Here is a 25,215-nt window from a genome sequence, read left to right as displayed (position 1 = left end):
TATCTCCCTTTTTGCATATAGGAACAACATTAGCTGGCACTATTCCCTCTTCTATGGAATCAATCAATTAATTTATAGAATGTTTACAGCACAGAAGGAGGCCATTTCGCCCCATCGTGTTCATGCCGGCCAACAAGAAGCTATCCAGCCTAATCCCACTTTCCAGCTCTAGGTCCGTAATCCTGCAGGTTACGGCACTTCAAGTGCACATCCAAGTACTTTTTAAATGTGGTGGAGGTTTCTGCCTCTACCACTCTTTCAGGCAGTGAGTTCCAAACCTCCACAACCCTCTGCGCGAAGAAATTTCCCCTCAAATCCTCTCTAAACCTTCTACCAATTACTTTAAATTGTCTCCGGACAATTATCTCTCTATCTAGTGCCTCTGCTATCTCCTCTCCAGTTTCCTTTTCTCTGCACAATAACGGAAATGGGAACCCTGGGTAATTTTCAGTGGCCCAAATGAGAAGAGCTAATTCAGCACAGATTAGTGATCAAATAAGTAATTCTTGATTTTAATGGCTCTGATATATACTTTAAAAGCAATACTTGATGCTTATTTTAACGACCTACAAACATAGGTTTTCATTTTTGTTAACTCAATATTTCAATCATTGGAAACTATCACAGACACAGCGCTAGACAGAGCGACCTGACATTTTAGTGTTAATTCCTTCGTTTAAAGAAAAAGGAAGTGTGGTAGCTTTCTATTGCAGTTGCTGTATTATATACCCGGACTAAGAGTACACTTTAATTTATCCTCCAGGTACAAAAGTACAAATGTACATCCAACAATGATGTACACATAATGTTCATTTTTCCCATATTTCCCAGACAACCTGTGTCTATTGGAGACCATTAACACAGTGAGTGAGTGTGAAAGATTCGCAAACCCTCCTGAATAACCTTCATGCAAATCAAACATAATTTTTTATGCATGCTGGGCAGGTCTGTGCTTCAGTGTGTGCGCTCCTTACAAGGAGGCCCTGTTAGGTTTACATTAAGGTGGGGTCCAGACTAAACTATTAACTTTTCCCTGAGCGCCCCTTTATCACAACTGTCACATAGGTTTCCTGGCATGGCCTTGAAGCCCGGGAAGGCCTGGCAAAATTAGATGCTGGACCTGGTGGTCCAAATACAGCTGTCTGAAAGATGCATTTCAAGAAATAATAAAAACAAATTTCTAAAAAGGGGCTCAGAGCTTTGACGATGAATACCTATCTGCCATCTGCATACCGTATGTTTGGTCTTATTAAAGAGATATTTCATTCTGACTGCTTTTATTGTTACTAAAAACTTGGAATTTAAATAAACATTTGTATAGTTAAGTTTATTTCTGTACAATTTTACATTAACAGCAAGAGGAAAACTTGGAAAGATACTTTACTGGATAGTTTCAAAGAGACAGGAACCCTTTTGTAGGCCTAAGTAAACTTGTTTGAGAAAATAGTATACATTTTTTTTTAAATTAAATAAAATTTCACAATGTTCTCCTGTGTTCTTTCTCAGCAATGTGCTTTTTATGGCTTTGATGGTAATATGATTCTGTTTTTATTATGTTTATTTGGGAATGGGTACAGAAATATATATATAGGCAGTCAAATCTCATTATTGCAAATTTTTTGAGACTGGCAAAGCCTTTATTCCACAATCCTGAAATGATGTGTTAAGTTACCACACTAAAGCGAGTAATATGTTCCAATGTGCAACTACATGAGTTTCTGGAGAGTGAAGGGATGGAGGGAGCAGCTGGGGGTTAAGAATATCCAAAAAGTGACAGATATATTGACCCAAACAGCCTTTCCCTATTCTTAAACTTTGCTATGAGCACATAAGAACAGGAGCATTACACCACATAATACATAATGCATTATTCTGTTGCAAATGGGAAGCTGGCTGTAACCTGACAAGTTTCCTTTAAGGCCACAAGATATGATTGCGACAAACATACACACCCGAGATCAATTTAGAAGTGTTTTCTGTTGTTGGGAATGTTTTTGTGAAACCAGCAGGAAATTACTTTCTCTTTCTTAGCCTTTTGTACCTTAAGTGTGACATGGACATTTGGACTTGTCACAAAGTGTGATGGACATGACTCAAATCTTTAATTGTATATAGATTATTTTATCACAGGATTGTCTAAATAAGGCACATACTGCTTCATTGAATGTAACTGAGTTTGAAGGGAGATTATGAAAACTGTAATAATAAAGATTCTATTGTATATTTATGCAAGTGTATGGATTGAAATGTATGTTTTTTATACACAGACACAGATAAAATGCTTATCTTCCCGGAGTGCTGTCACACGGCTGAGGCTGCTGACGAACTAACTCACTGGGTGGGTCTGGCTTGCACTTGTACAATACAACAGTAACTTACTTCAAAAGTACTTAATTGGCCATGAAGCATTTTGGTATGATCTGAGGTTATGAAAGGCGCTATATAAATGTAAGTTCTATCATTCTTTAGTCCCCCATCTTAGGTCTTTGACACCTGTATCAACATTTATCTGCTCCAACCAATCAAAAGCAACTTTTGAATGGCATGGACTAAACTGCACAGTGGGAATGTCCCATTTTTCATGTTTTGCACTAGATATTCTCTTGGGTTCAGGATCACCAATCACTCTCAAAAATGTGCCTTGCATTCACCACTATTTGCACCTTTTACTACCCAATACTTAGTTAAACAATAGCATGGTAATGTTATTGATTACTGAAATATCACACGTTTTGTCACGTGGAATCTCCTTGTTTTACAGAAGGCAGAATAAAAGGAACACCATTGAGAGAAGGATCGGCTTCAAGCCAACAAGCTTTTATATTACATAAAATACAGGCATAAATTGATTAAAGTTTTCAAAGCGAGAACAATTTCCTACACTCCTTGGCTTATATGAAAATAATAAATACGCAATCATACAGAAACCCTAGGCATAAATATTTTTCAAACTAAGCTATTCTAAAGCTATCGGGTCCTGCCTTTCTCTTACTGCTCTTTCTCAGAGAGATACTTCTCTGCTACCTGCCTTATGCCTGTGTGGTCTGAGCTTTCATCCACAAAAGGCCTCAGATTGGGCTCATCCTTAGACCTATGGATAAACAACAGACTGTCCATTGTTTATTTAACACAGAATACCTAGTTATCAACAGTGACTGAAAACAATCTTTGTTGATAGCCAAAGATGCTTGCCAAAGACTGGCCATTTCAATTGGCTGATCTTCTAGGGCCTTTCACTTGTTTCAAACCTACAGAAATTTACATAAATAAGTGTATAGATACCAGTGTGTCTCAGGTACAACTCCTTCTGAGAATACCTAAATGCCACAATTAACTTTGAAAAAGTGTCACTGTATCTTTTACATCCACCCAAACAGTCTGATTGGACAGGTATAACTTTGACAACACCTCCAAGAGTGCAGCACTCCCACAGTACTGTTCAGAAGTGTCAATCTAAATTAGGCATTCAAGTCCTTGAGTGGGGCTTGAACCCACACAGTTCAAAATTGGAGATGATAGTGCTATTGCTGAGCCAAGCTAATTTATTTTATTATCACAGGGCCAATGTTACAGTGACAAAACTACTTCCAATATTATTAATGTAATATTAGGGTTTGCTTCAATGTCATGGTATGTGAGTTTAAAACTTGACTGTCCTGGCAGGGGAGCATTGAATTTTCCAGAGTTGCTGGCAACCTAATGATTAAACACAACTTTTTATGAGCATAAACATTCCCTCACTATAATGAAGTCTATGTATAGGATTAGACCATAATTTCAACCTAGTTTTAAAAAATTTGTTCCAGAATGTGGGCGTCACTGGCAAAGCCAGTATTTATTGCCCAACTCTAATTGCCTTTGAGAAGGTGGTGGTGAGCTGCCTTCTTGAACCACTGCAGTCCTTGTGGTGAAGGTACTCCCAACAGTGCTGTTAGGGAGAGAGTTCCAAGATTTTGACTTAGCGACAAAGGAGGAACGCCGATATATTTCCAAATTGGGATGGTGTGTAACTTGGAGGGGAACTTGCAGGTGCTCCCATGCGCCTGCTGCCCTTGTCCTTCTAGGTGGTAGAGGTCGCAGGTTTGGGAGGTGCTGTCGAAGAAGCCGTGGCGAGTTGCTGCAGTGCATCTTGTAGATGGTACACACTTTAGCCATGGTGCACCGGTGGTGCAAGGAATGAATGTTTAAGGTGGTGGATGGGAACATAACCAAGCTTCTTGTGCGTTGTTGGAGCTGCACTCATCCAAGCAAGTGGAGAGCATTCCATCACACTCCTGACTTGTGCCTTGTAGATGGTGGAAAGATTGGGGAGTCAGGAAATGAGACACTCGCCACACAATACCCAGCCTCTGACCTGCTCTTGTTGCCACAATATTTATGTGGCTAGTCCAGTTAAGGTTCTGGTCAATGGTGATCCCCAGGATGTTGATGGTGGGGGATTCGGTGATGGTAATGCCGTTGAATATCAAGGGGAGGTGGTTAGACTCTCGCTTGTTGGAGATGGTCATTGCCTGGCACTTTTGTTACTTGCCACTTATCAGCTCAAGCCTGAATGTCATCCAGGTCTTGCTGCATGCGGGCATAGATTGCTTCATTATCTGAGGAGTTGCAAATGGCACTGAACACTGAGCAATTATCAGTGAGCATCCCCACATCGGACCTTATGATGGAGGGAAGGTCATTGATGAAGCAGCTGAAGATGGTTGGGCCTCGGACACTTCCCTGAGGAACTCCTGCAGTGATGTCCTAGGGCTGTGATGATTGACCTCCAACCATCGCAATCATCTTCCTTTGTGCTAGGTATAACTCCACCCAGTGGAGAGTTTTCCATCTGATTCCCATTGACTTCAGTTTTACGAGGGTTCCTTGATGCCAAACTCAGTCAAATGCTGCCTTAATATCCAGGGCAGTCACTCGCACCTCTGGAATTCAGCTCTTTTGTTCATATTTGGACCAAGGCTGTAATGAAGTCTGGAGCCGAGGCGGAATCCAAACTGGGTATCAGTGAGCAGGTTATTGGTGAGTAAGTGCCGCTTGATAGCACTGTCGATGACACCTTCCATCACTTTGCTGATGATTGAGAGTAGACTGATGGGGCGGTAATTGGCCAGGTTGGATTTGTCCTGCTTTTTGTGGACAGGACATACCTGGGCAGTTTTCCACATTATCGGATAGATGCCAGTGTTGTAGCTGTACTGGAGCAAGCTTGGCTAGAGGTGCGGCTAGTTCTGGAGCACGTCTTCAGCACGACAGCCAAGATGTTGTCGGGTTCATAGCCGCTGTATCCAATGCGTTCAGCCGTTTCTTGATATCATGTGGAGAGAATCGAATTGGCTGAAGACTGGTTTCTATGATGGTGGGAACCTCAAGAGGAGGCCGATATGGATCATCCACTCGGCACTTCTGGCTGAAAATGATTGCAAACACTTCAGCCTTGTCTTTTGCACTCACGTGCTGGGATCCGGCATCATTGAGGATGGGGATATTCATGGAGCCTCCTCCTCCCGTTAGTTGTTTAATGATCCACCATCATTCACGACTGGAAGCTGCAGGACTGCAGAGCTTTGATTTGATCTGTTGATTGTGGGATTGTTTAGCCCTGTCTATGACATGCTGCTTCTGCTTTTTAGCATGCATATAGTCCTGTGTTGCAGCTTCCCTAAGTTGGCACCAAATTTTTAGGTACGCCTGGTGCTAGTCCTGGCATGCTCTTCTAAGTTGTCTTCTAGTTGTTTAAAATCTATTTCCTGTCCCTGATCTTCACCAGTGACATTTTATAGCCAAGTGTTATGAGCATATTTGGAATGCCAGGGAAATTTCTAACTAAATTTTACAAGAGAACTTAAGAGGAACTAATTGTGAAATAATGATATTATAATTGCTTACTTGTTTTCCACAAGGAAGTCCAGAACCCATTTCTTCATGCAGTACAGATGGGCGTCCACAAGTGCAGTTTTTATGTGCATTCTAGGATGCCTGCAAAAAAAATCAGCAATTACTGTATGTTTATGAATCATTCGTTGCCACCTCATTGCCATATGGTTCCACAAAGAATCTGCCACAAAATCAAAACTCATGTTACACCGCTCAGTGCTACCAAATCCCATGTTCTTCCTCCATAGTACTGCTATATATTCCAGAAACTGTCTAAGCAATAGGTTATTGCATTATCATTGTAGTAGTAAATTAATATATAAAGTTACAATAAACTCAATCAGTAACAATCATTAAAAGGTACTTTTTGCAGTCTTTCAATGCAGATGGATCACTTGAACCTCCCTTATCCAGCACCCTCGGGACCTGGCCTGTTCCGAATGAGGGATTTTGCCGGATATGGGGAGGTCACGTGTTTGGGCGGACTGCGCCTTTAAGCGCTTTGGCTGGACTGGGGTGCTGCTGCGGTTAGTGTGTGTGCGCACGCGCCGATTGCCTGGAACGACTGTCAGTCAGTCAGTCAGCATGCAGGGGGCTGAGAAGATTCGGTGGGCCCCAAAGAGTTGGCCCAACCCCCCGGAGGGAATGCTGTGGGGAGGAGCGGCCAGCCCAAGGACTGTGGTTGTAGGAGTTCCAGCAGGGCAACGAGGAGGATGCAGCCAATCGAGGAGAAAGATTATATTGATGAGTAGGATTTTGACCAGCCGCATTCTGCGCATGCGCCACCCGGCGGCAGGGAATGGTTCCAGGCAAGGGGTAGTGCCGGATAAGGAAGTCCCGGATAAGAGAGGTTCAACTTGTAGCTAGATAGGGAAAAGTGCTTCACTAATGAAGATTTTCTATCTCCTTGTTTTGCGGCACCACATGGTCACTTAAACTGCTTGGAAAGCTGCAATAGTAGAACTCGTTTCTCAATTCATTCAATTTTTATCAATCCATCAGAATGGGTGTTCCCATACACATGCTGAATGAAATCCATGAGCCAGTGCTATACATATCTTCAGTTCACAAGACAATTTTAAAATAATTATTTATTCTTGGGATGTGGGCATCATTGGCAAGGCTGAAATTTATTGCCCATCCCGAGTTGCCCTGACAACAACAGAGTAGCTTGTAACCAACTATGACATGCAGTTTCCCCACTGTTTACTTCTTCAGAAAGTACCCAAACAAAATTCCACATATGACTGGGACTCTAGTAGGTAATATGCATTTTGCTCAGGTGCTTGCCCACAGGGAATGAAGGAAAGTGAACAGCCAAATATACTAAGTTTACTCTCACAAAAGGCTTGGGCCCAAATTTCCCCAGGAGTTGCTCTGTTTTTTTTGGAGCAACTTGATTTTTCTGGAGTATCTTTTTAGTTGCAGTTCTGGCCATTTAATTTGCGCCAGTGTAAGTTAGTTAGGTTTTTTTTTAAAGTTTCGTTTTTTTTTTTCCAAAAGGGGGTGTTCCCAGCCACTAATGCCTGTTTTGGCCATTTAAGCAAGTTTGGCCAGCAAATAGTTGCTCCAAACTAACTTAGACCAGGTTATGTTGCCACTTCTGTCTGCACAGAAAAACCTTATCTAGAGTTAAGGAATCGGCACAAGTAACTACATTTAAAGCACCACCAAGCACCAAACAAAGCACAAAAAGTAATAAGCATTCAATAAAAAAAAAGAACTGAAGTAAATAATTAAATTAACAAATAAAGAACTGAAGTAAATCCTACCTTCAACTAAACTCAGCAGCGGCTGGCCGTGCGGGAGTCCCTTCGGCCTGGGATAGGTGCGGGAGAATGTGGCTGCTGCCCCACCAACTTTCAACCCTTTTCGGGCGGGAATTTTTTCCCTTTTTTTCAGGATTTTGGTCAGGCTTTAAAAACGGCAGCCTGAAACCTGGCCGAGGCATGAGGCTTCGGCTCCCTCGCGTGAGGGACCACAGACAACTATATAGCCCCGAAAGGAGTTCGGAGATCGGCCGACACGTCCGAGTTCAGCCCTGGGGTCTTGGGTCGTAGGCAGAAAGGTATTTTGTTTGTGCCGGTCGTCATCTCCAGCACAACACGTAGACCGCTGTCCTCAAGACCAACCCGAGTGGGCTAGTACTGGCGGACGGACGGAGGGTGGGTGCACAAGTGCGCTGAAGACCGGGCTCGGCTCACACCGTTCTGGAGTCCTGATTCAGAGAGAGAGAGAGAGCGAGAGAGAGCGAGAGAGAGCGAGAGAGAGAGAGCGCGAGAGAGAGCGCCAGAGGGACAGGTGACATCGGGGCGAGAGAGAGGTAGAAAGGCCAGAAGCAGTGGCTGGGCAGCGCGGAGTGTTGGATGTTAAAAGCAAGCAGCAGCACCGGCGGCGAGACGTATAGGATCGACTTGGGCGCCGCTCAGCAAATGTGCTAGAACTTGGCGGGCCACGTGTGGAAGGACACCGAGGTCCAGCGCAACACACGGCACTGCAGACTCTTTGGCAAACCGCCACCCAACCAAACGAACGCAAAGCCAGCCCAGCATGGCAAGCGACGTCGCTACACGACAAGCTATCCTCACTGCAAACCACTAGACTGCAGCCAAAGAGGACCAACCTCTCCCCCTCTCTCTCGCCCCAATCAAAACTCAGTCGCATCAACCGGTTTCTTGCAGCCCTCAGCGGCCGGCCTGTGCGGCAGGCCATTTGGCCTGGGATAGGGGCGGGACGCGTTCTACAGGCATCATCATCACAATCATGGGAAGGAGCTACTGCGCATGCGCGACCGCTCTACTGCGCGTATGCGCAGCTGCCGGCACTGTTTTCAGTGCAGGGCTGTAGCTCCGCCCCCCACGCCAAGACCAAGACCCACAGCAGAGCGGCCAGAATCGCGAGTAAGTTTTTCGGCGCCGTTTCCAGCGCACAAAGTCGGGAGAATGCGCCAAAAAATGGGGTTGGGGAAATTTGGGCCCCTTAGTGGGTAGCTCAACAGCAACATTGAAGGCGATCTCAAAGTAAGGTATTTGCTCTTTGTCTCTATTACAGGCACAGGCACATGGTTTGGGTGGAAAAAAAGTGTGTGTGTGGGGGCGGGCGGGGGAGGGAAGTATTTTTAAAATGGAATAATATCCCATGACAAGAGCCGCATTTAAAAGTGCTCAGGCAGCCCAGAAGGGAGGGCATTCGGCGGATAATGTTTGTGCCGGAGCAATCCAAAACTAAACCCATTGGTCCCCTCTTCCCTCACTCTTAGTGACAATTTTAAATTGCCGCGTATTTATCAAGCAGAAGAAATGATCGTTCTATATTCATTCTATCATATTCCCTATACACTCTGTTCATAATTTTAAAGACCTCAATTAAATTTCCTCAGCCTTCTTTTCAGTGAAAATAGTCTGAGTATCTCAAATCTCCCAACTATAGTTTCTCATCCATGGCATCATTCTGGTGAATTTATGTTGAACCCTTTCTATGGCTTTAATGTCTTTTTTTCTAACGCGGTGCTTAAAACAGCTGTGATTGAACCATAGCCTTTACAAATTTATCATAAATGTTTGCATCTTGTATTCTAAGACCCTATCTACAAAACGTAAAATGTTACTGGCCTTCTCTATGGCTTTATCTACCTGCCCTCACTACCTGCTCTCACTACTTCATGGGAATTATGTATTTAAATCCCTAGGTCTCCCTGTTCATCAACATCTTTCAGCACCTTTGGAAGTTATGTATACTCCCATTCCATATTATTTCTCCCCAAATATTTTACTTCACACTTTTGTATTAAACTGTATCTGCTACCTCTTTTCTGATTTGGCTAACCTGTGTAAGTCCTCCTGAAGTCTTTCCCAGTCCAGAGATATTCTCAGTTCTGATACTAATTAAAATATCAAGGTGTACAGTATATTAGACATGCCTAATATTACAACAATCTTAAGAAACCTAGAGGAAGTTTTAAAAAATTGGATCACAAATGAATTGGAGCTTAAGTAATGCCTGTATGCACTATTGGATTTCCTAGTGAGACAGATGCTGTAATCTGTTCAGTTTGATGGGTCGACCTCCAATGAACAATAACACAGAAGGAAAAATTCATACACTGCTTCTGTCTGTACCACAATTAGTTCTTACCAACATGATCTCCTGTTTCAGATTATGCCAGGAAACCAGGATGAATTAGTTGCAATAACTCACAGTTGATATCAATACATTGAAATGTAGGGCAGAGACAAAACCAAGTACAGTAAAACTGAAAAGAAAATGAATGACCGGCAAGGGCAAAAACAGACCAGCTTCACCAAGCTAGGACTACAAACTAAAAGCACAAATAGTATAATACAGTGCTTATTTTTACTATGAAATTTTTCACCCTATATCTTGCGTTCATATACCGCCAGAGCTGCTGTGCATTTCCAATATCTTGCGATGTAATTATTTGGTTCTGTTTTTGTACAGCATGGTATAATTCAGGACACTGGAACACATTGTTGTATGAATTGGAGATATTTAAATATATTAAAACTACTTTTAAAACCAAATTAAAAAAAAAAAATTTAATAAAAAGATCAAGGTGACGTGGTGGTTTGTGGGTGCAGTGCATCAGAGACAATTGGTTGACTGTGCACTCTAGCTCATAGTTCCCATATGGCGAGTTCCTTGATCTCAACCAGGCTGTCTGGAGCAGGGGCAATGAGCAGAAGTAATTCATTACCTCGCACGAAATGCAATACAAACCGCTTAGTAGCTAATGTCGGTATAGGTCTGGGAGTAAGTTCTTGCTTGCAATCTCATTGCGGAATGTTGTGTTACAGATGGAACATGAAGGTGATATATATGTGTGTGTGTGTGTGTGTGTGTGTGTGTGTGTGGGGGGGGGGGGGGGGCAGGTCGTCAGGGGGAGGCGGAATGTAAAATAGCTTAAAAATTGCAAAAGATAAACTAAGAATAAACCTGAAACCAATCATCGGCCATGACATATCACTGCAATAATCTGGATCTCCCCAAAAAGTGCTACAGAACAAAAATAAACAGATATTTTTACTAATGAGTTTGAAACTTTACTAACTTTAGTTAAGAGGGTTGAAGTCCTAGAATGTCATAAGAATAATTTTGCTTGCTGGAGGAGCAAACTCTGCATTACTTTAAAAATTACATCATTTTGTACATACTTTAATGACTAACATGAGTACAATCAGGCATGTGGTATCCATGTTCCTCACAAACACTGATGAACCTCTCCAGCAAAACCATCTGTCCTTTGATCCAAACGTACCATGTAGCCACTCAATTTTCCATTGTTATACTGAGCATAGATAGCACCTACTGTGTATCAGGTATTCACACACATGGAAAAGGTTTGCATTTAAAAAAATCATTACTGGAAAGATGTTCATCAAAAACAAGCTGCATTAGAAAGTGGCAAAGAGGTATAATTTTATTCTTTTTCATAAGTGGTAAGATGGGGATATAGGTTGCAAAAAAAAGTACACTTCAAACACAAATGATCTCCTTGATGTAAAACAACTGTCAAACCACAGGTGCTGTTTGAAAAAAAAACAGACCATTTAGTTCTTGAGCTGATCACACTATTAAAGTGAAATTACATACATAATTGAAAAAGGCAAAGGACAGAATTTACTGTAGCTGGCAAGCAAATGATGCATGGCAAATGGTGCATGGCATTGTCCTTGCCCGTTTAATTTCCATGAGCTATTGCATGGCAAGTTGGTGTAAGTGGAAACAGCGCGGCATCTGGGATCTGTGTGAACAGGGGAATCAATCAGATTGAAGTATTGTTGATTAACAGCACAGAGTCTGAACCAGAAAGTGAAAGTTAGGATAATGAAATCAATGTCAAATCAGGTACAGAAAGCAAAATAGAGGGAGGGAAAAAGGATTGGATTAAGAGAAAAAGAGACAGAATTCAAAAGTTAATTAAAACAAATCTCCAGCAACAATTAAAATCTGAAGGAATGAGACTCTACACTTGTAAAAGTTAATTTTCAGTGCCAGAGAGGTTGTTTGGCAGTAATAAAGACTCATCACGACATTTAGACTGAAATGGACAAGCCCTAGCTTTGTGGTGAGTTCGGTTTGTATCTACCATGCAAGTACAGGAACTTCATACTGTTCAATGGAGCTTATGGAACATTGTCCACTAGTATATCATTTTTTTATACAAGGTAGCTTACTTTCTGTAAAACCCCTATACTAAGATTAGTTTCAAGTTAGTGATAAAGCAACTTATAGGATCTAATAGGAAGCATTAAAGGGCATTTTTTTATTCGTTCATAGGATGTGGGCATCACTGGCAAGACCAGCATTTATTGCCAATCCCTAATTGCCCTGGAGAGGTTGATGGTGAGCTGCCTTCTTGAACTGCTGCAGTCTGTGTGGTGAAGGCACTCCCATAATGTTGTTAGGGAGGGGGTTCCAGGATATTGACCCAGCAACGATGAAGGAACGATGATATATACCCAAGTCAGGATGGTGTGTGATTTAGAGGGGAACGTGGAGCTGATGGTTTTCCCATGCGCCTGCTGCCCTTGCCCTTCTAAGTGTTAGAGGTTGCAGATTTTCGAAGTGCTGTCGAAGAGTTGCTTGGTGAGTTGCTGCAGTGCATCTTGTAGATGGTACACACTGCAGCCACATTGTGCCGGTGGTGCAGAGAGTGAATGTTTAAGGTGGTAGATCGGGTGCCAACCAAACGGATTGCTTTGTCCTGGATGGCATTGAGCTTCTTGAGTGTTGGAGCTGCACTCACCCAGGCAAGTGGAGAGTATTCCATCACATTCCTGACTTGTGCCTTGTAGATGGTGGAAAGCCTTTGGCGTGTCAGGAGGTGAGACACTCGCCTCTGACCTGCTCTTGTAGCCACGGTATTTATGTGGCTGGCTCAGTGCATCGGCGCAGTTTTCAGTGCCCGGTCTGTGCCGAATTGCATAGTCATAGGTGGCTAACGTGTGTGCCCACCTCTGTATGCGGGCCGATACATTTGCATTTATGGCCTTGTTGTCGGCCAAAAGGGACGTTAGGGGTTTGTGATCAAATTTCCTGCCAAACAGCTACTGGTGCATTTTTTTTTACTGCATATACACATGCAAGCGCTTCCTTTTCTACCATCCCGTAGCCCCTTTCTGCCTGGGACAGACTTCTGGAGGCATAAGCTACCGGCTGTAACTGACCCTTTGCATTAACATGCTGCAACACACACCTGACCCCTTAGGACAATGCATCGCATGTTAAAACAAGTTTCTTACATGGGTCATATAGCGTTAACTGATTGTTGGAGCATAACAAATTGCGTGCTCTGGCAGAAGCCCTTTCCTGCATGTCCCCCTAGACCCAATCGCAACTTTTGCATTAGAGCACGTGTAGCGGCTCTAACAGCGTGCTCAATTTGGGAAGAAAGTTACCAAAATAGTTCAGGAGCCCCAGGAACGAACGCAGCTCCGTCGTGCTCTCTGGATCACTTCCGTTTTGGACGCAGTAGGTCTGATCCTGTCTGCTGCTATCCTCATCCCCAGGAATTCTACCTCTGGAGCTAGGAAGGCGCACTTCGCCTTTTTCAGTCGCAGACCTACCCGGTCCAGTCTGCGTAGCACCTCCTCCAGGTTGCGGAGGTGTTCTTCAGTATCGCAACCTGTGATGAGGATGTCGTCTTGAAAAACCACCGTCCTTGGACTCGACTTGAGGAGGCTTTCCATATTTCGTTGAAAGATCGCGGCGGCCGAGCGAATCCCGAACAGACATCTGTTGTACTCAAACAACCCCTTGTGTGTCGTGATGGTGGTCAGCTTCTTCGACTCACTCGCCAGCTCCTGGGTCATGTAAGCTGAGGTCAGGTCCAATTTTGAAAAAAGATTGCCACCGGATAGCGTCGCAAAGAGATCCTCCGCTCTCGGTAGCGGGTACTGGTCTTGGAGTGACACCCGATTGATGGTGGCCTTGTAATCGCCATATATCCTGACCGACCCATCCGCCTTGAGCACCGGCACAATCGGGCTCGCCCAGTCACTGAATTCGACTGGCGAGATGATGCCTTCCCTCAGCAGGCGGTCCAATTCACATTCTATCTTTTCACGCATCACGTAAGGCACCGCTCTGGCCTTGTGGTGTACTGGCCTGGCGTCCGGGTTTATGTGAATCACTATCTTGGTCCCCATGAAAGTGCCAATGCCGGGTTGAAATAATGAGTCAAATTTGTCCAGGACCTGTGAGAGCATAATACTCACTCCACAGAAGAAATTGCATTGACATCGCCCCATTTCCAGTTCATGACAGCAAGCCAACTCCTCCCCAGTAGTGCGGGACCGTCCCCCGGGACAATCCAGAGTGGCAATCTGTTCTCTGAATCTTTGTGGGGCACGACTACCGTGGTGCTGCCTAGCACCGGAATGATCACCTTTGTATATGTCCGTAGCTGTGTGTCAATTAGCAATAATTTTGGCCTCCTGGCCTTGGACGCCCACAACTTGTCGAACTGTTTGATACTCATCAGGGACTGGCTGGCCCCTGTGTCTAGCTCCATTGATACTGGGATGCCATTGAGGAGCACTTTCATCATTACTGGTGGCATCCTGGTGTATGAACTGTATATGTGCTCCACATGAACTCGCTGAACTTCAGCTTCCAGCGATTTCCCCCAGTATTCATTTGGCCTCGTAGGGCTTACATCGGGCCCGTCCTCCTCGTACATCAACCTGGCTGCAGGCTTCCTGCACATACGCGCCAAGTGACCGCTGACGTTGCAGTTTCTGCAGGTATATTGCTGATACCTGCAAGTTCTGGCTGGGTGTTTGCCTCCACATCTCCAACATGAACCGTTGTTGGAAACAAAAGGTCCATTACCAGTCGATTGTCTCTGACTGTCTCTGTAACTGTCCTTAAGCGCACCATTGACAGGTGTTGATGGCCCTATTACTGGCCGCATTGTCCCTTGCGATGGCATGAATCGCCGTTCAGCTAGCCATTGTCTCTGCTGAATTCCCCCTTTGGGTTCGACTACATGCTCGGGCATGTCCGATTGCCCCTGCCTGTCTGGAGAACTGTGTCCCACGTTAACAATGTTGACTCCATGTCCATTTGCCGCATTTGAGCCAAGAATTTTGTCAATCATCATTCTGGTCTCTTCTTCCCCTGAGATAAATGTCTGGGCCATCAAAGCCGCCATACCCAGGGTCAAGTCTTTGGTCTCAATCAGTTTCCTGAAAACCCCAGCGTGCCCGATGCCCTCCATAAAAAAGTCTTGCAGCATCTCCGCTCTGCATGCATCTGGGAACTTACATAGGCTCGCCAGTCTCCGGAGGTCTGCCACGAAATCTGGAATGCTTTGCCCCTCTCGCCGCCGGTGCATGCTGCTCGCCAGTTTAAAGTGTTCCCCGATCAACTTACTGAGCTCTTCAAAAGTTTTGTCTGCCGACTTCTCTGGCGCTAGAAGGTCCTTCATCAGGGAATATGTTCTGGATCCACAAACCGTCAGGAGATGAGCCCTGTGTTTGTCGGCCGAATCCTGTCCCAACCATTCCTTGGTGACGAAACTTTGCTGTAGTCTCTCAATAAAATCGTCCCAATCATCACCAACACAGTACCTCTCGTCTGTACTGCTTGTGACCATGCTCGCGTGGTTTAAATCCCAGTTTCTTGTTACCAATATGTCCTTATTATACAGTATAAATGCACACGAGGCCCATACTTGAGAGAAGGTCACTCTGTGACCAGTAACTTTATTAGCCAGCACTGAAGTGATGAAGGTGGGTGGAGCTTCCCCTTTTATACCTGAAAGTCCAGGTTAGGAGTGTCTCCCACAATTTCACCACCTAGTGGTCAGTGTTCTCACAGTGTACAACTTAGATCAGTTTATACATGGGTTACGATGACAGTTGAATACATGATAACACCCAACTCTACCTCACGACTACTTCTCGCAACCCCTCCACGGTCTCTAAATTGTCAGACTGCTTGTCCAATATCCAGTTCTGGTTGAGCAGAAATTTTCTCCAATTGAATATTGGGAAGACTGAAGCTATTATTTTCGATCCCCGACACAAACTCCGTTCCCTGGCTACTGACTCCATCCCTCTCTCTAACTTCTATCTGAAGCTAAATCAGACTGTTTTGCAAGCTTGGTGTCATATTTGACCTTGCAATGAGCTTTCGAACACACATCCGTAGCATAACCAAGATCGCCTATTTCTACCTCCGTAACATTGTAAGAGCTCTGCCCTTGCCTCAGCTCATCTGCTGCTTAAGCTGTCATGCCTTTGTTACCTCTAGACTTGACTGTTCCAATGCACTCTTGGCTGGCCTCTCACATTCTACCCTACGTAAATGAGAGGTGATCCAAAACTCAGCTGCCCATGTCCTAACTCACACCAAGTCCTGCTCACACACCACCTCTGCGCTCCTCTAATTCTGCCCTCTTGCGCATCTCTGATTCTAATCGCTCAACCATCGGTGGCCGTGCCTTCTGTTGCCTAGGCCCCAAGCTCTGGAACTCCCTGCCTAAACCTCTTCGCCTCTCTTTCCTCATTCAAGACGCTCTTTAAAACCTACCACTTTGACCAAGCTTTTGGTCACCTGCATTAATTTCTACTTATGCGGTTCGGTGTCAATTTTTAAAATCTCAATACTCCTGTGAAGCGCCTTGGGACGTTTCACTATGTTAAAGGCGCTATATAAATTCAAGTTGTTGTTTTTGTAAATATATACTACCAAGAATAGGAAAACCTTCACAGATCAACATCTGTATACCTGCAATTGATTTGTTGGGCACCAAGGCTGTAAAGTTGGAAAACAAACTAGCTACAATTAGACTCTTTGAGCAGTGTGAATGGTTCATGGGCAGATATGGTATCTTTTTTTGAAGTTCATACTTTAAGAGACCCTTACCTGAGCCCAACAGGAAGGAAAAAGTGGACAGCAGGAAACTCAATACACAGAAGCTGGAAGCAAGAAAGTTGCTGCATAGAGATAGAGTCAATGCCAGAGCCTTTAACATCTGGAAGCCAGCAGGAATTGGCCCATTCTCTCATGAACCCAATCATAGAATCACAGAATAGTACAGCACAAAAGGAGGCTATTCGGCCCATTGAATCTGTGCCAGCTCTTTCGAACAGTATCCAGTTAGTCCTACTTCCCCGCTCTTTCCCCAGATACCTGCAATTTTTTCTATTTCAAGTATTTATGCAATTCCCTTTTGAAGGCTACTACTGAATCTATATCCACCACCCTATCAGGCAGAGAATTCCAAATCCTAACTACTCACTCGCACATATGAGCCCAGATAGATTAACTTGGGGTGATGAGGAATTGACACAGGGTGATTTACAACACACAAAGTCAGTAAATAAGGTGTTAAAGGTAGCGCATGATGTGCCTGAGTGGAGGCTTAAGACATCTCAGACTCTAGCTGTTGAACATCCAGACAATGATCTCAGGGCCATGCCATGAAAATGCTTGCAGAGCATCAGAACCAGATGAAGGCACTGCAAACAAAGACGTGCGACAGTTGGCAGGGGTAGCAGCAGAATCCAATCTCATACTTTATGGTAATATTGAAAGAGAGTTTCTCTACAATGTAGAGCATCTTGGAGCAAATGGCAGCTCCATGAACTGCTGCACATGCTCGACAGAATATGGATACTCCCCGATACATACATTAAATGAATATATTGAGGAATAATCTTCAGGGGTGAAAAAGTCTGGTGGTTGGGTACAGTAGTGAAGTGGTTATATTACTGAACTAGTAATCCAGAGGCCTGGACTAATAACTAGGAATCATAAGTTCAAATCTTGAAAATTTTAATTCAGCTTAAAAGATTTGGAAATAAAAAACTGGTATCAGTAAAAGTGACCATGTCAGATTGTCATAAAAACCCAACTGGTTCACTAATGGACCTTTCGGGAAGGAAACTTGCTGTCCATGAGTGACTCTAGTCCCATACTAATATGGTTGACAATTAAATGACATTTGAACTGCGACAATTAAATGACATTTGAACGGTTACTTATTGACAGCACTTGCACCACCCTTTTGCACCTTTTAACAGCAGCATTAAAAGATAGTTACTTGCTCAACATTTTTGAATGGCACCTCGAGGCGGTAAAGTGCTACAACTATTGCTCTAAATTCAAAACCATCTCACACTCACAAAGTAACAATCCAGTAAATTATATTGGCAACACTAAATAGGATAAATTGTCAGGTTATTTTTTTAAAGTTGTGTGTGTATATAAACACCAAATATAAACTTTTAGCGAAAGGTCATCAACCTGAAACGCTAACTCTGTTTCTCTCTCCACAGATGCTACCTGACCTGTTGAATATTTCCAGCATTTTCTGTTTTTATTAGCAAGGGAACTATGTTGCTTAATGAGAAGTAATCAAGTCGTGAAGAGATTTATGTAGAATTATGAATTCCCAATAGGAAGAGGAATTCAAAGCATTTCTTGCCCACAAGACAAAAGTCACACTTGTTAATGCTCTTTTTAAGTCCACATTTATTTGAACCCATTAGTACTTGGTTTGGAGAAACAAAGAAAGGGAATAGAAAAAGTGTGGTAATTACTCACTTCTGCATCATGGACTTCCTAATGACAAGCTCGTCATCCAAGTCAGCTTCATTAGCCATGAAAAGTAGACGTTTGCACGTGTCATCAACTCCGACAAAGTCCCTTTGTTCAGCTGCACACATCATTCAAAAAAACAAAAAAAAACTTGTCATTTCAACCCTGTCAATCAAGGCTTCTGGATGATATGGAGGCTTTGGAAAAGGTTCAGAGGAGGGCCACAAGAATGATTCCCAGCTTAATCAACCTTTATTACTCAGATAGGCTTAAAAAGCTGGGTGTATTCACTTTAGAGAAGCGCAGACTTCAGGGTGATTTGATAGAAGTTTAAAATAGTTAAACGACTAGATTGTGTTCCTAGTGATAGGATTATTTAATTTGACTGGGAAAGACCAGAGGTCATGCGTATAAATTACCCAAAAGTAGGGCTATGTTAGGTGTTAGGCAGTTCTTCTTTTCTTAGAGGATCGTAGCATTATGGATCAAATTGTCAGCTCGTGCGATGAATGCTGACTCTCCACCATACCCTCAAAAGGGAGCCGACTGGAATGGAGATTAAATCTTATAAAAGGTAGGTAAATTAGAGGGGATATTAAAGCATGGTCTATCGCCTAAGTGCGTCAGAGAGGAATATTCAAGATTTTTTCTCTCCGAATTGGCTTTGAGCTTTTTTTTGCCTCTCCCAGGAGATTACATGGCTTCAGACGGGTAGGGGGTATCTGCTTCAGGCATCACGACTGTGTGGGGCAAGCTTGATGGATCAGATTGTCTTTCCTGCCTATCATTTTCGTATAGTCATACATTCTTAAGCTGACTTACTAAAATCACACTCTCCCCACTACCTTTGATGCCCTTATCTCCGCTAAAATCATTTCACTCTGTCATCCTAGTCATTCCCTCTCGTATACACCATATCTCCGCTCACTTAGGTCCAAGAGGCGCAGACTTGAACGTCTTTGGCGGACAACTGGTCTAATCATCCATCACCAGATTTGTTTAGATCATATAATGCACTATCGGAACCTGCTCTCCATGACTAAAACTGTCCACTATTCTAAGATCATGAAGGAGGACAAAAATAACACCATGCTTCTCTTCTCAACCACTAACCTCCCCTGCCTCCTCCTTCCTCACCTCCAACAATAAATGTGAGGAGCTCATGGACTTCTTTGTTTAAAAAGATAGACAATATCTGTTTAACTGCTTTGGCTTTCAACTCCCTCCCTTTTCTCCTTGCCCACCAGACCCTACTTCCTCTCCGTTGACCCCCTGCCATAACCCTAAATTTGTCTAATTTCTCTCCGATCTCCCCTCTTGTCCTTTCAAATGAGGGCAATGAGACCGACCTCCAGCTCTCTCGACCCTATTCCTACTAAATTGCTGACAACCCTCCTGGCTCCCAGGTTAGTGGATACTGTTAACAGTTTTCTGTCCTCCAGTATTGTCCCCCTTTCCTTCAAATTTGCTGTCTTCATCCCCTCCCCAAAAAACCCTTGATCCCTCCATCCTTGCAAACTAGCCCCCCATCTCCAACCTCCCTTTCCTCTCCAAAGTTCTTGACCACGTTGTCGCCTCCCAAATCAGTGCCCATCTTTCTCAGAACTCTTTGTTTGAATTCCTCCAATCAGGCTTCCGCCCTTGCCACAGTACCGAAACTGCTCTGCTCTTACCAAGGTCAGAAATGACATCCTAATTGACTGTGACAAAGATAATCGATCCCTTCTCGTCATTCTGGATCTGTCTGTAGCCATTCACACGGTTGACCACAAAATTCTGCTGCAACGCCTCTCCACCATTATCCAGCTGAATGGGACTGTACTCACTTGGTTTCATTTCTATCTTTCCAGCCATGACCATAGAATCACCTGCAATGGCTTCTCTTACCAATCCTGAACTATCATCTCTGGTGTACCCCAGGATCTATTCCTGCCCCCCTCCTATTTTTCATCTACATGCTATCCCTCAGTGACATCATCTGGCAACACAATGTGAGATTTCACATATACGCTGATAATAACCAGGTCTACCTCTCCTCCACCTCTCAAACCCTCTACTGTTGCTATACTATCAGACTACTTGTCCGTCATCCAGCACATCGAGAAGACCTGAGCCATTGTCTTTGGTTCGTGCCACAAACTCCATTCCCTTTCCACTGATTCGATCTCTATCCCTGGCAACTGTCTAAGGCTGACCAAGTCTGTTCACAACCTTGATGTCATATTTGATCACAAATTGAGCTTCCTATCTCATATCTGTTCTATCACTAACACTGCCCATTTCCACCTTCATAATATCACCCATCCGCCCTTACCTCAACATATCTGCTGCTGAAACTCTCATACCCCATCCATGGTTTTATCACCTCTAGATTTGACTATTCCAATGCACTCCTGGCTGGCCTCCCTAGTTCTACCCTGCATAAACTTGAGGTAATCCAAAACTCTGCGGCACATGTGCTAACTCACACCAATTCCCATTCACCCATCTCCCCTGTGCTTGCTGACCTACATTGGCTCCCAGTTAATCAACGGCTTGATTTTAAAATTCTCATCCTTGTTTTCAAATTCTTCCATGGCCTCGCCCCTCCTCATCTCTGTAATCTCCTCCAGCCCTATAATCCCCATGACCCCTGTGCTCCACCTATTCTGGCCTTATGAACATCCCCGATTTTAAATTCTCCACCATTGGCAGTCGTGCCTTCAGCTGCCCAGGTCCTAAGCTCTGGAATTCCCTCCCTAAATCTCTCTGTCTCTCCACTTCTCTTTCCTCCTTTAAGACGCTCCTTAAAACCTAACTTTTTGACCAAGCTTTTTGGTCATCTGCCCTAGCCTCTCCTTGTATTGCTCAGTGTCAAATTATTATTATTGTTTTATAACACTCCTGTGAAGCGCCATGGGACGTTTTATTACTTAAAAGGCGCTATCTAAATATAAGTTGTCGTTGTTCTTGGAATTGAAACTGAAGCCATCCAAATTGATGCATCCCTCAACGGAAATAAAATGAGTTCTCTGCACAAATACTAATGTGTGCTATAAAGCAATTGGTTAGCAGCAGTTTAAGAACAGATATTGTAGGTTCAAATTTCCCCCTACAGTGATATCATGAATGTGAACTGTGGGCAGTATTCCCTATTCATGTCACCATAAGGGAATTATACAAAGAAGTCTGGACCTCAACTAGACAAAGGGAGGAAGGACTCAGAGGCAGCAGTTAAAGCAGAAGCCTCTTCACTCTAATTTTAGAAGTATGCTACATATGGAACATGTAAGCAGTAATCTTAAGAGGCTCAGCTTCCAGCATGGAGCTGCAATAGAATAGTCTGATATAGGGCTAAGAGTATTGCGTCAATTCTACCAAAGGGTTAATTTCAATCAAATGAAGAAACAACATAACCAAAATTGATTGGAGGAGATTGTTCAACATTTCAGTAGACCAGTGGAACAACTTTAAAGGCACAAAGCTGAGCAATCAGATAAATACATAACTGAAACCAGCAAGCTCAGACTAAATAGGTATGATCCTAAATAGATTAACAAATGAGGGGGAAAAAAACCTCTACAAATCCTGCAGGAAGGAGATGGACTCGCTGAGATAAATACAGTATCATGCATAAATATGTTAAAAAGGTGACTAGAGTGGCAGAAGGACCTAGAAAAAAGCATTGTTAGACGCAAAGTATACCAGTAAGAAATTATTCAGTATTTCATCAACAACATTATCTTGCATTTATATAGCACCATTAACGTAGTAAAAGGTCTCAAGGCACTTCACATGGTCATTATCAAACAAAGTTTGACACCAACCCATATAAGGAGATATTAGGTCAGATGACCAAAAAGCGTGGTCGGTTTTAAGGAGCTTTAAAGTTGGAGAAGTGAACAGTTTTAGGGAGAGAATTCCAGAGCTTAGGATCTCGGCAGCTGAAGGCATGGCCACCAATTATGCAGCGATGAAAATCGGGATGCCCAAGAGTCCAGTATAGGAGAAGCACACACATCTTGTAGGGCTGGAAGAGATTACAGAAATGGGGAGGGGCGAGCCCATGGAGGGATATGAAAACAAGGATGAGAATTTTAAAAATTGATGCATTGCCGGACCAACAGCCAATGCAGGTTAGCAAGCACGGGGTGATGGGTGAATGAGACTTGGTGCGAGTTAGGTTACGTGCAGCAGAGTTTTGGATGAGCTCAAGTTTCTGTAGGGTGCAAGGTGGGAGGCGAGCCAGGAGGCATGGATGAGGGTGGTCTTCAATAGTAAGAGGGTAGTCAGAGAAGAGTTAAAGCTATAAAATATGCAAACTGGCTCAGAAAGAGGTTAAGTACCATCCAGTAAACATTCTGAATGATTACTTCCTCCAAGTATTTATAAGGGAAGACACATGTAAAATGCCTTCTTCAAACGGAGATATCCCAGGCAGAATTAATTACTTTAATATAACTGAAATAGAAGCCCTAGACAGAACAAAGACTCAAAAACAAAAAATCTTCACAGATAAATGGTACTTTCCCAGAGAGCTAAAGGAGACTAGGGAGATATGTGAAGCATTGACAATCATTATTAAGAAATCACTCAACACTGGGGAGGTACCAATAGACTGGAAATAGGGCAACATGGTGACCATAGTCAAGAAGGGCAAAGTCAAGTCTCCGGCAATAATAGGCACTTTGGTGTTATTTGAATCCTGTGTAATTGGGTAGAACAATAGCAGCTTAAAGTTTAATACAGGCAAATGTAAAGTATTAAACAATGGAAGGAAAAATGGGGAGCACACATAAGTGGTGTTGAAATAGCCAAGGATGAAGTTGAAAAAGACCTAGGAGTTTTAGTTGACTCAGCACTCAGAATATCTAATCAATACAGAGCAACAATCAGCAAAGCTAATGGAATGTTGAACTATACAGCCAAAACAATGGAACTGAAGTTAGAGGAAGTTATGGTAAAACTGAGCAGTGCTCTGGTTAGGTGACACCTTAACCATTGTATCCAGTTCTGGTCACCTACACATGAAGAAGACATTCAAAAACTAGGGTCAGTGCAGAGCAAATCCATGTGGTTGAAACCCAGTCTTAAGAGGTTTTAGTTAAGAAGATTGGAGAAACTTGGGCTCTTCAGCCTTAAAAGGATACATCTCAAAGGTCATCTCATAGGTATACAAGATTGTAAACAGCATAGAAAAGATAAATCTGGAAAATTACTTTAAATTAACTGAGCAGAACAAGAAACAGAGATTCAAACTAGTAAAAGGTATCAGGCATTTCTTTGCACAAAGAGTGATCAACACATGTAATAGACTCCCAGATGGAGCAAAATCCCTGAAATCATTTATGAACCAATTGGGTGCTACAATGCACCTTTGGATGGATGAGTGGAGATGAGCCAAATGGCCTCTCTCAATCATAATTAAGTGTCAGCCTTGGCTCAGTGGTAACATTGCCATCTGAGTTAGTAGGTCGTAGGTTCAAGTTCCATGCCATAGATTTGAGCATTATAATCTAGACTGACACTTCAGTACTGAGGGATGGTTGCACTGTTGGAGATGACGTCTTTCAGATGAGATGTTAAACCAAGGCCCCACTTGCCCTCTCAGGTGGATATAAAAGATCCCATGCCACTACGTGAGGAGCAGAGGAGTTCTCCCAGTGTCCTGGCTAGCAATAATTCTTCAACCAACATCACCAAAACAGGTTAGCGTGTCAATTATCTTATTGCTGTTTGTTGGACCTTGCTGTGTGCAAATTGTCTGCTGAATTTGCCTATGTTACAATAGTGACTATTCTTCAAAGTACTTCATTAACTGCAAAGCGCTTTGGAACATTCTGAGGCCATGAATGGCACTATATAAAAGGAAATTAATTCTCTTTCTCTCTTTCTTTCTATCATTTGTCTGGAGAAAGCATTTTAGGCTCTATAAAGGCAGGTGCCACTAATGAGAAAACAATTTGAGGTAATAAAGAGTATCAGATTAAAGCATACTGACACCATATTAAAGGATATTGGCTGAGGTATAGTTTTTCTACAGCGCGTTGATCTTAATATGCTAAACAAGCCTGGTGACAACACTGTTGCATGTTACTCTCAATTCATCAGCTCAAACTGAGACCTGTAACCACTAGTACTTCACCCCAGTGTAACAGAGCTGAAAAGCTCGCCTCAGCACAGCTCATAGCGAAGGACCAAATCTATAATCGTGATTTTCCACAACTGTAGTGGATACAAAAGTTTCATTCACCCACCATTATACTTAATTAAAATTATAGGGACAACACTGATGTACCACATGCTTTACTTGACTATGCTGTCATATATGGTACCATATTATAATATTGATAAAAAACATCCTTCATTGCAATTTACGTCATTGTTTTTGAGCCTGTTTGGCTCTCTAAATAATATATGATACAGCCTCTCTACAACACACACTATAATCTCTGATGTAGTCTTAATTATCTCCGATATATTAAGCAGATCAGTGCCCCTCTATAATCTTCGTGATAACATGCATTGGATGCATGGAAATGGGCGGCAGTCGGCCAAAATTTGCAGTGCAGCACTGAGGTGCACATTCCTGTCAATGTCCAGTAATTGTGGAGCAGGACAGGAAACAGGCGGAGGCCTATTCACGTATGTAAATCAGGGTCCCGCGCTGTCTGTAGGATACTGGGGCAATTTTGGTGTTCCACTGGGTGGAGTGTTGAGTAGCCAAACAAACAGTCCTTAAAGGGATTGGTGCAGGCTGTTGCAAAAACAACAAACCCCCCCCCCCCCCCC

At 43.2% G+C, this 25,215-nt stretch overlaps 1 protein-coding gene across 5 annotated transcripts in view; it reads right to left on the bottom strand.

Annotated features, from left to right (window-relative positions):
- eif2b3 (eukaryotic translation initiation factor 2B, subunit 3 gamma) overlaps positions 1–25,215 on the bottom strand; it is a 171,475-nt gene that overhangs the window by 69,876 nt on the left and 76,384 nt on the right. For all 5 annotated transcript variants that reach the window (XM_070886757.1, XM_070886756.1, XM_070886755.1 and 2 more), the window contains exons 5-6: positions 18,451–18,562; positions 5,887–5,976 (exon numbers count right to left, since the gene is read on the bottom strand). In XM_070886757.1, coding sequence (XP_070742858.1) covers positions 5,887–5,976; positions 18,451–18,562 — 202 coding nt within the window. The remainder of the gene's footprint in view (positions 1–5,886; positions 5,977–18,450; positions 18,563–25,215) is intronic.

Source organism: Pristiophorus japonicus, chromosome 8 (assembly GCF_044704955.1).
Source record: "Pristiophorus japonicus isolate sPriJap1 chromosome 8, sPriJap1.hap1, whole genome shotgun sequence".
Taxonomy (NCBI): Eukaryota; Metazoa; Chordata; class Chondrichthyes; family Pristiophoridae; genus Pristiophorus; species Pristiophorus japonicus.
Note: the sequence above shows the minus strand (reverse complement) of the source record. Positions and strands in the feature narration are given on the sequence as shown.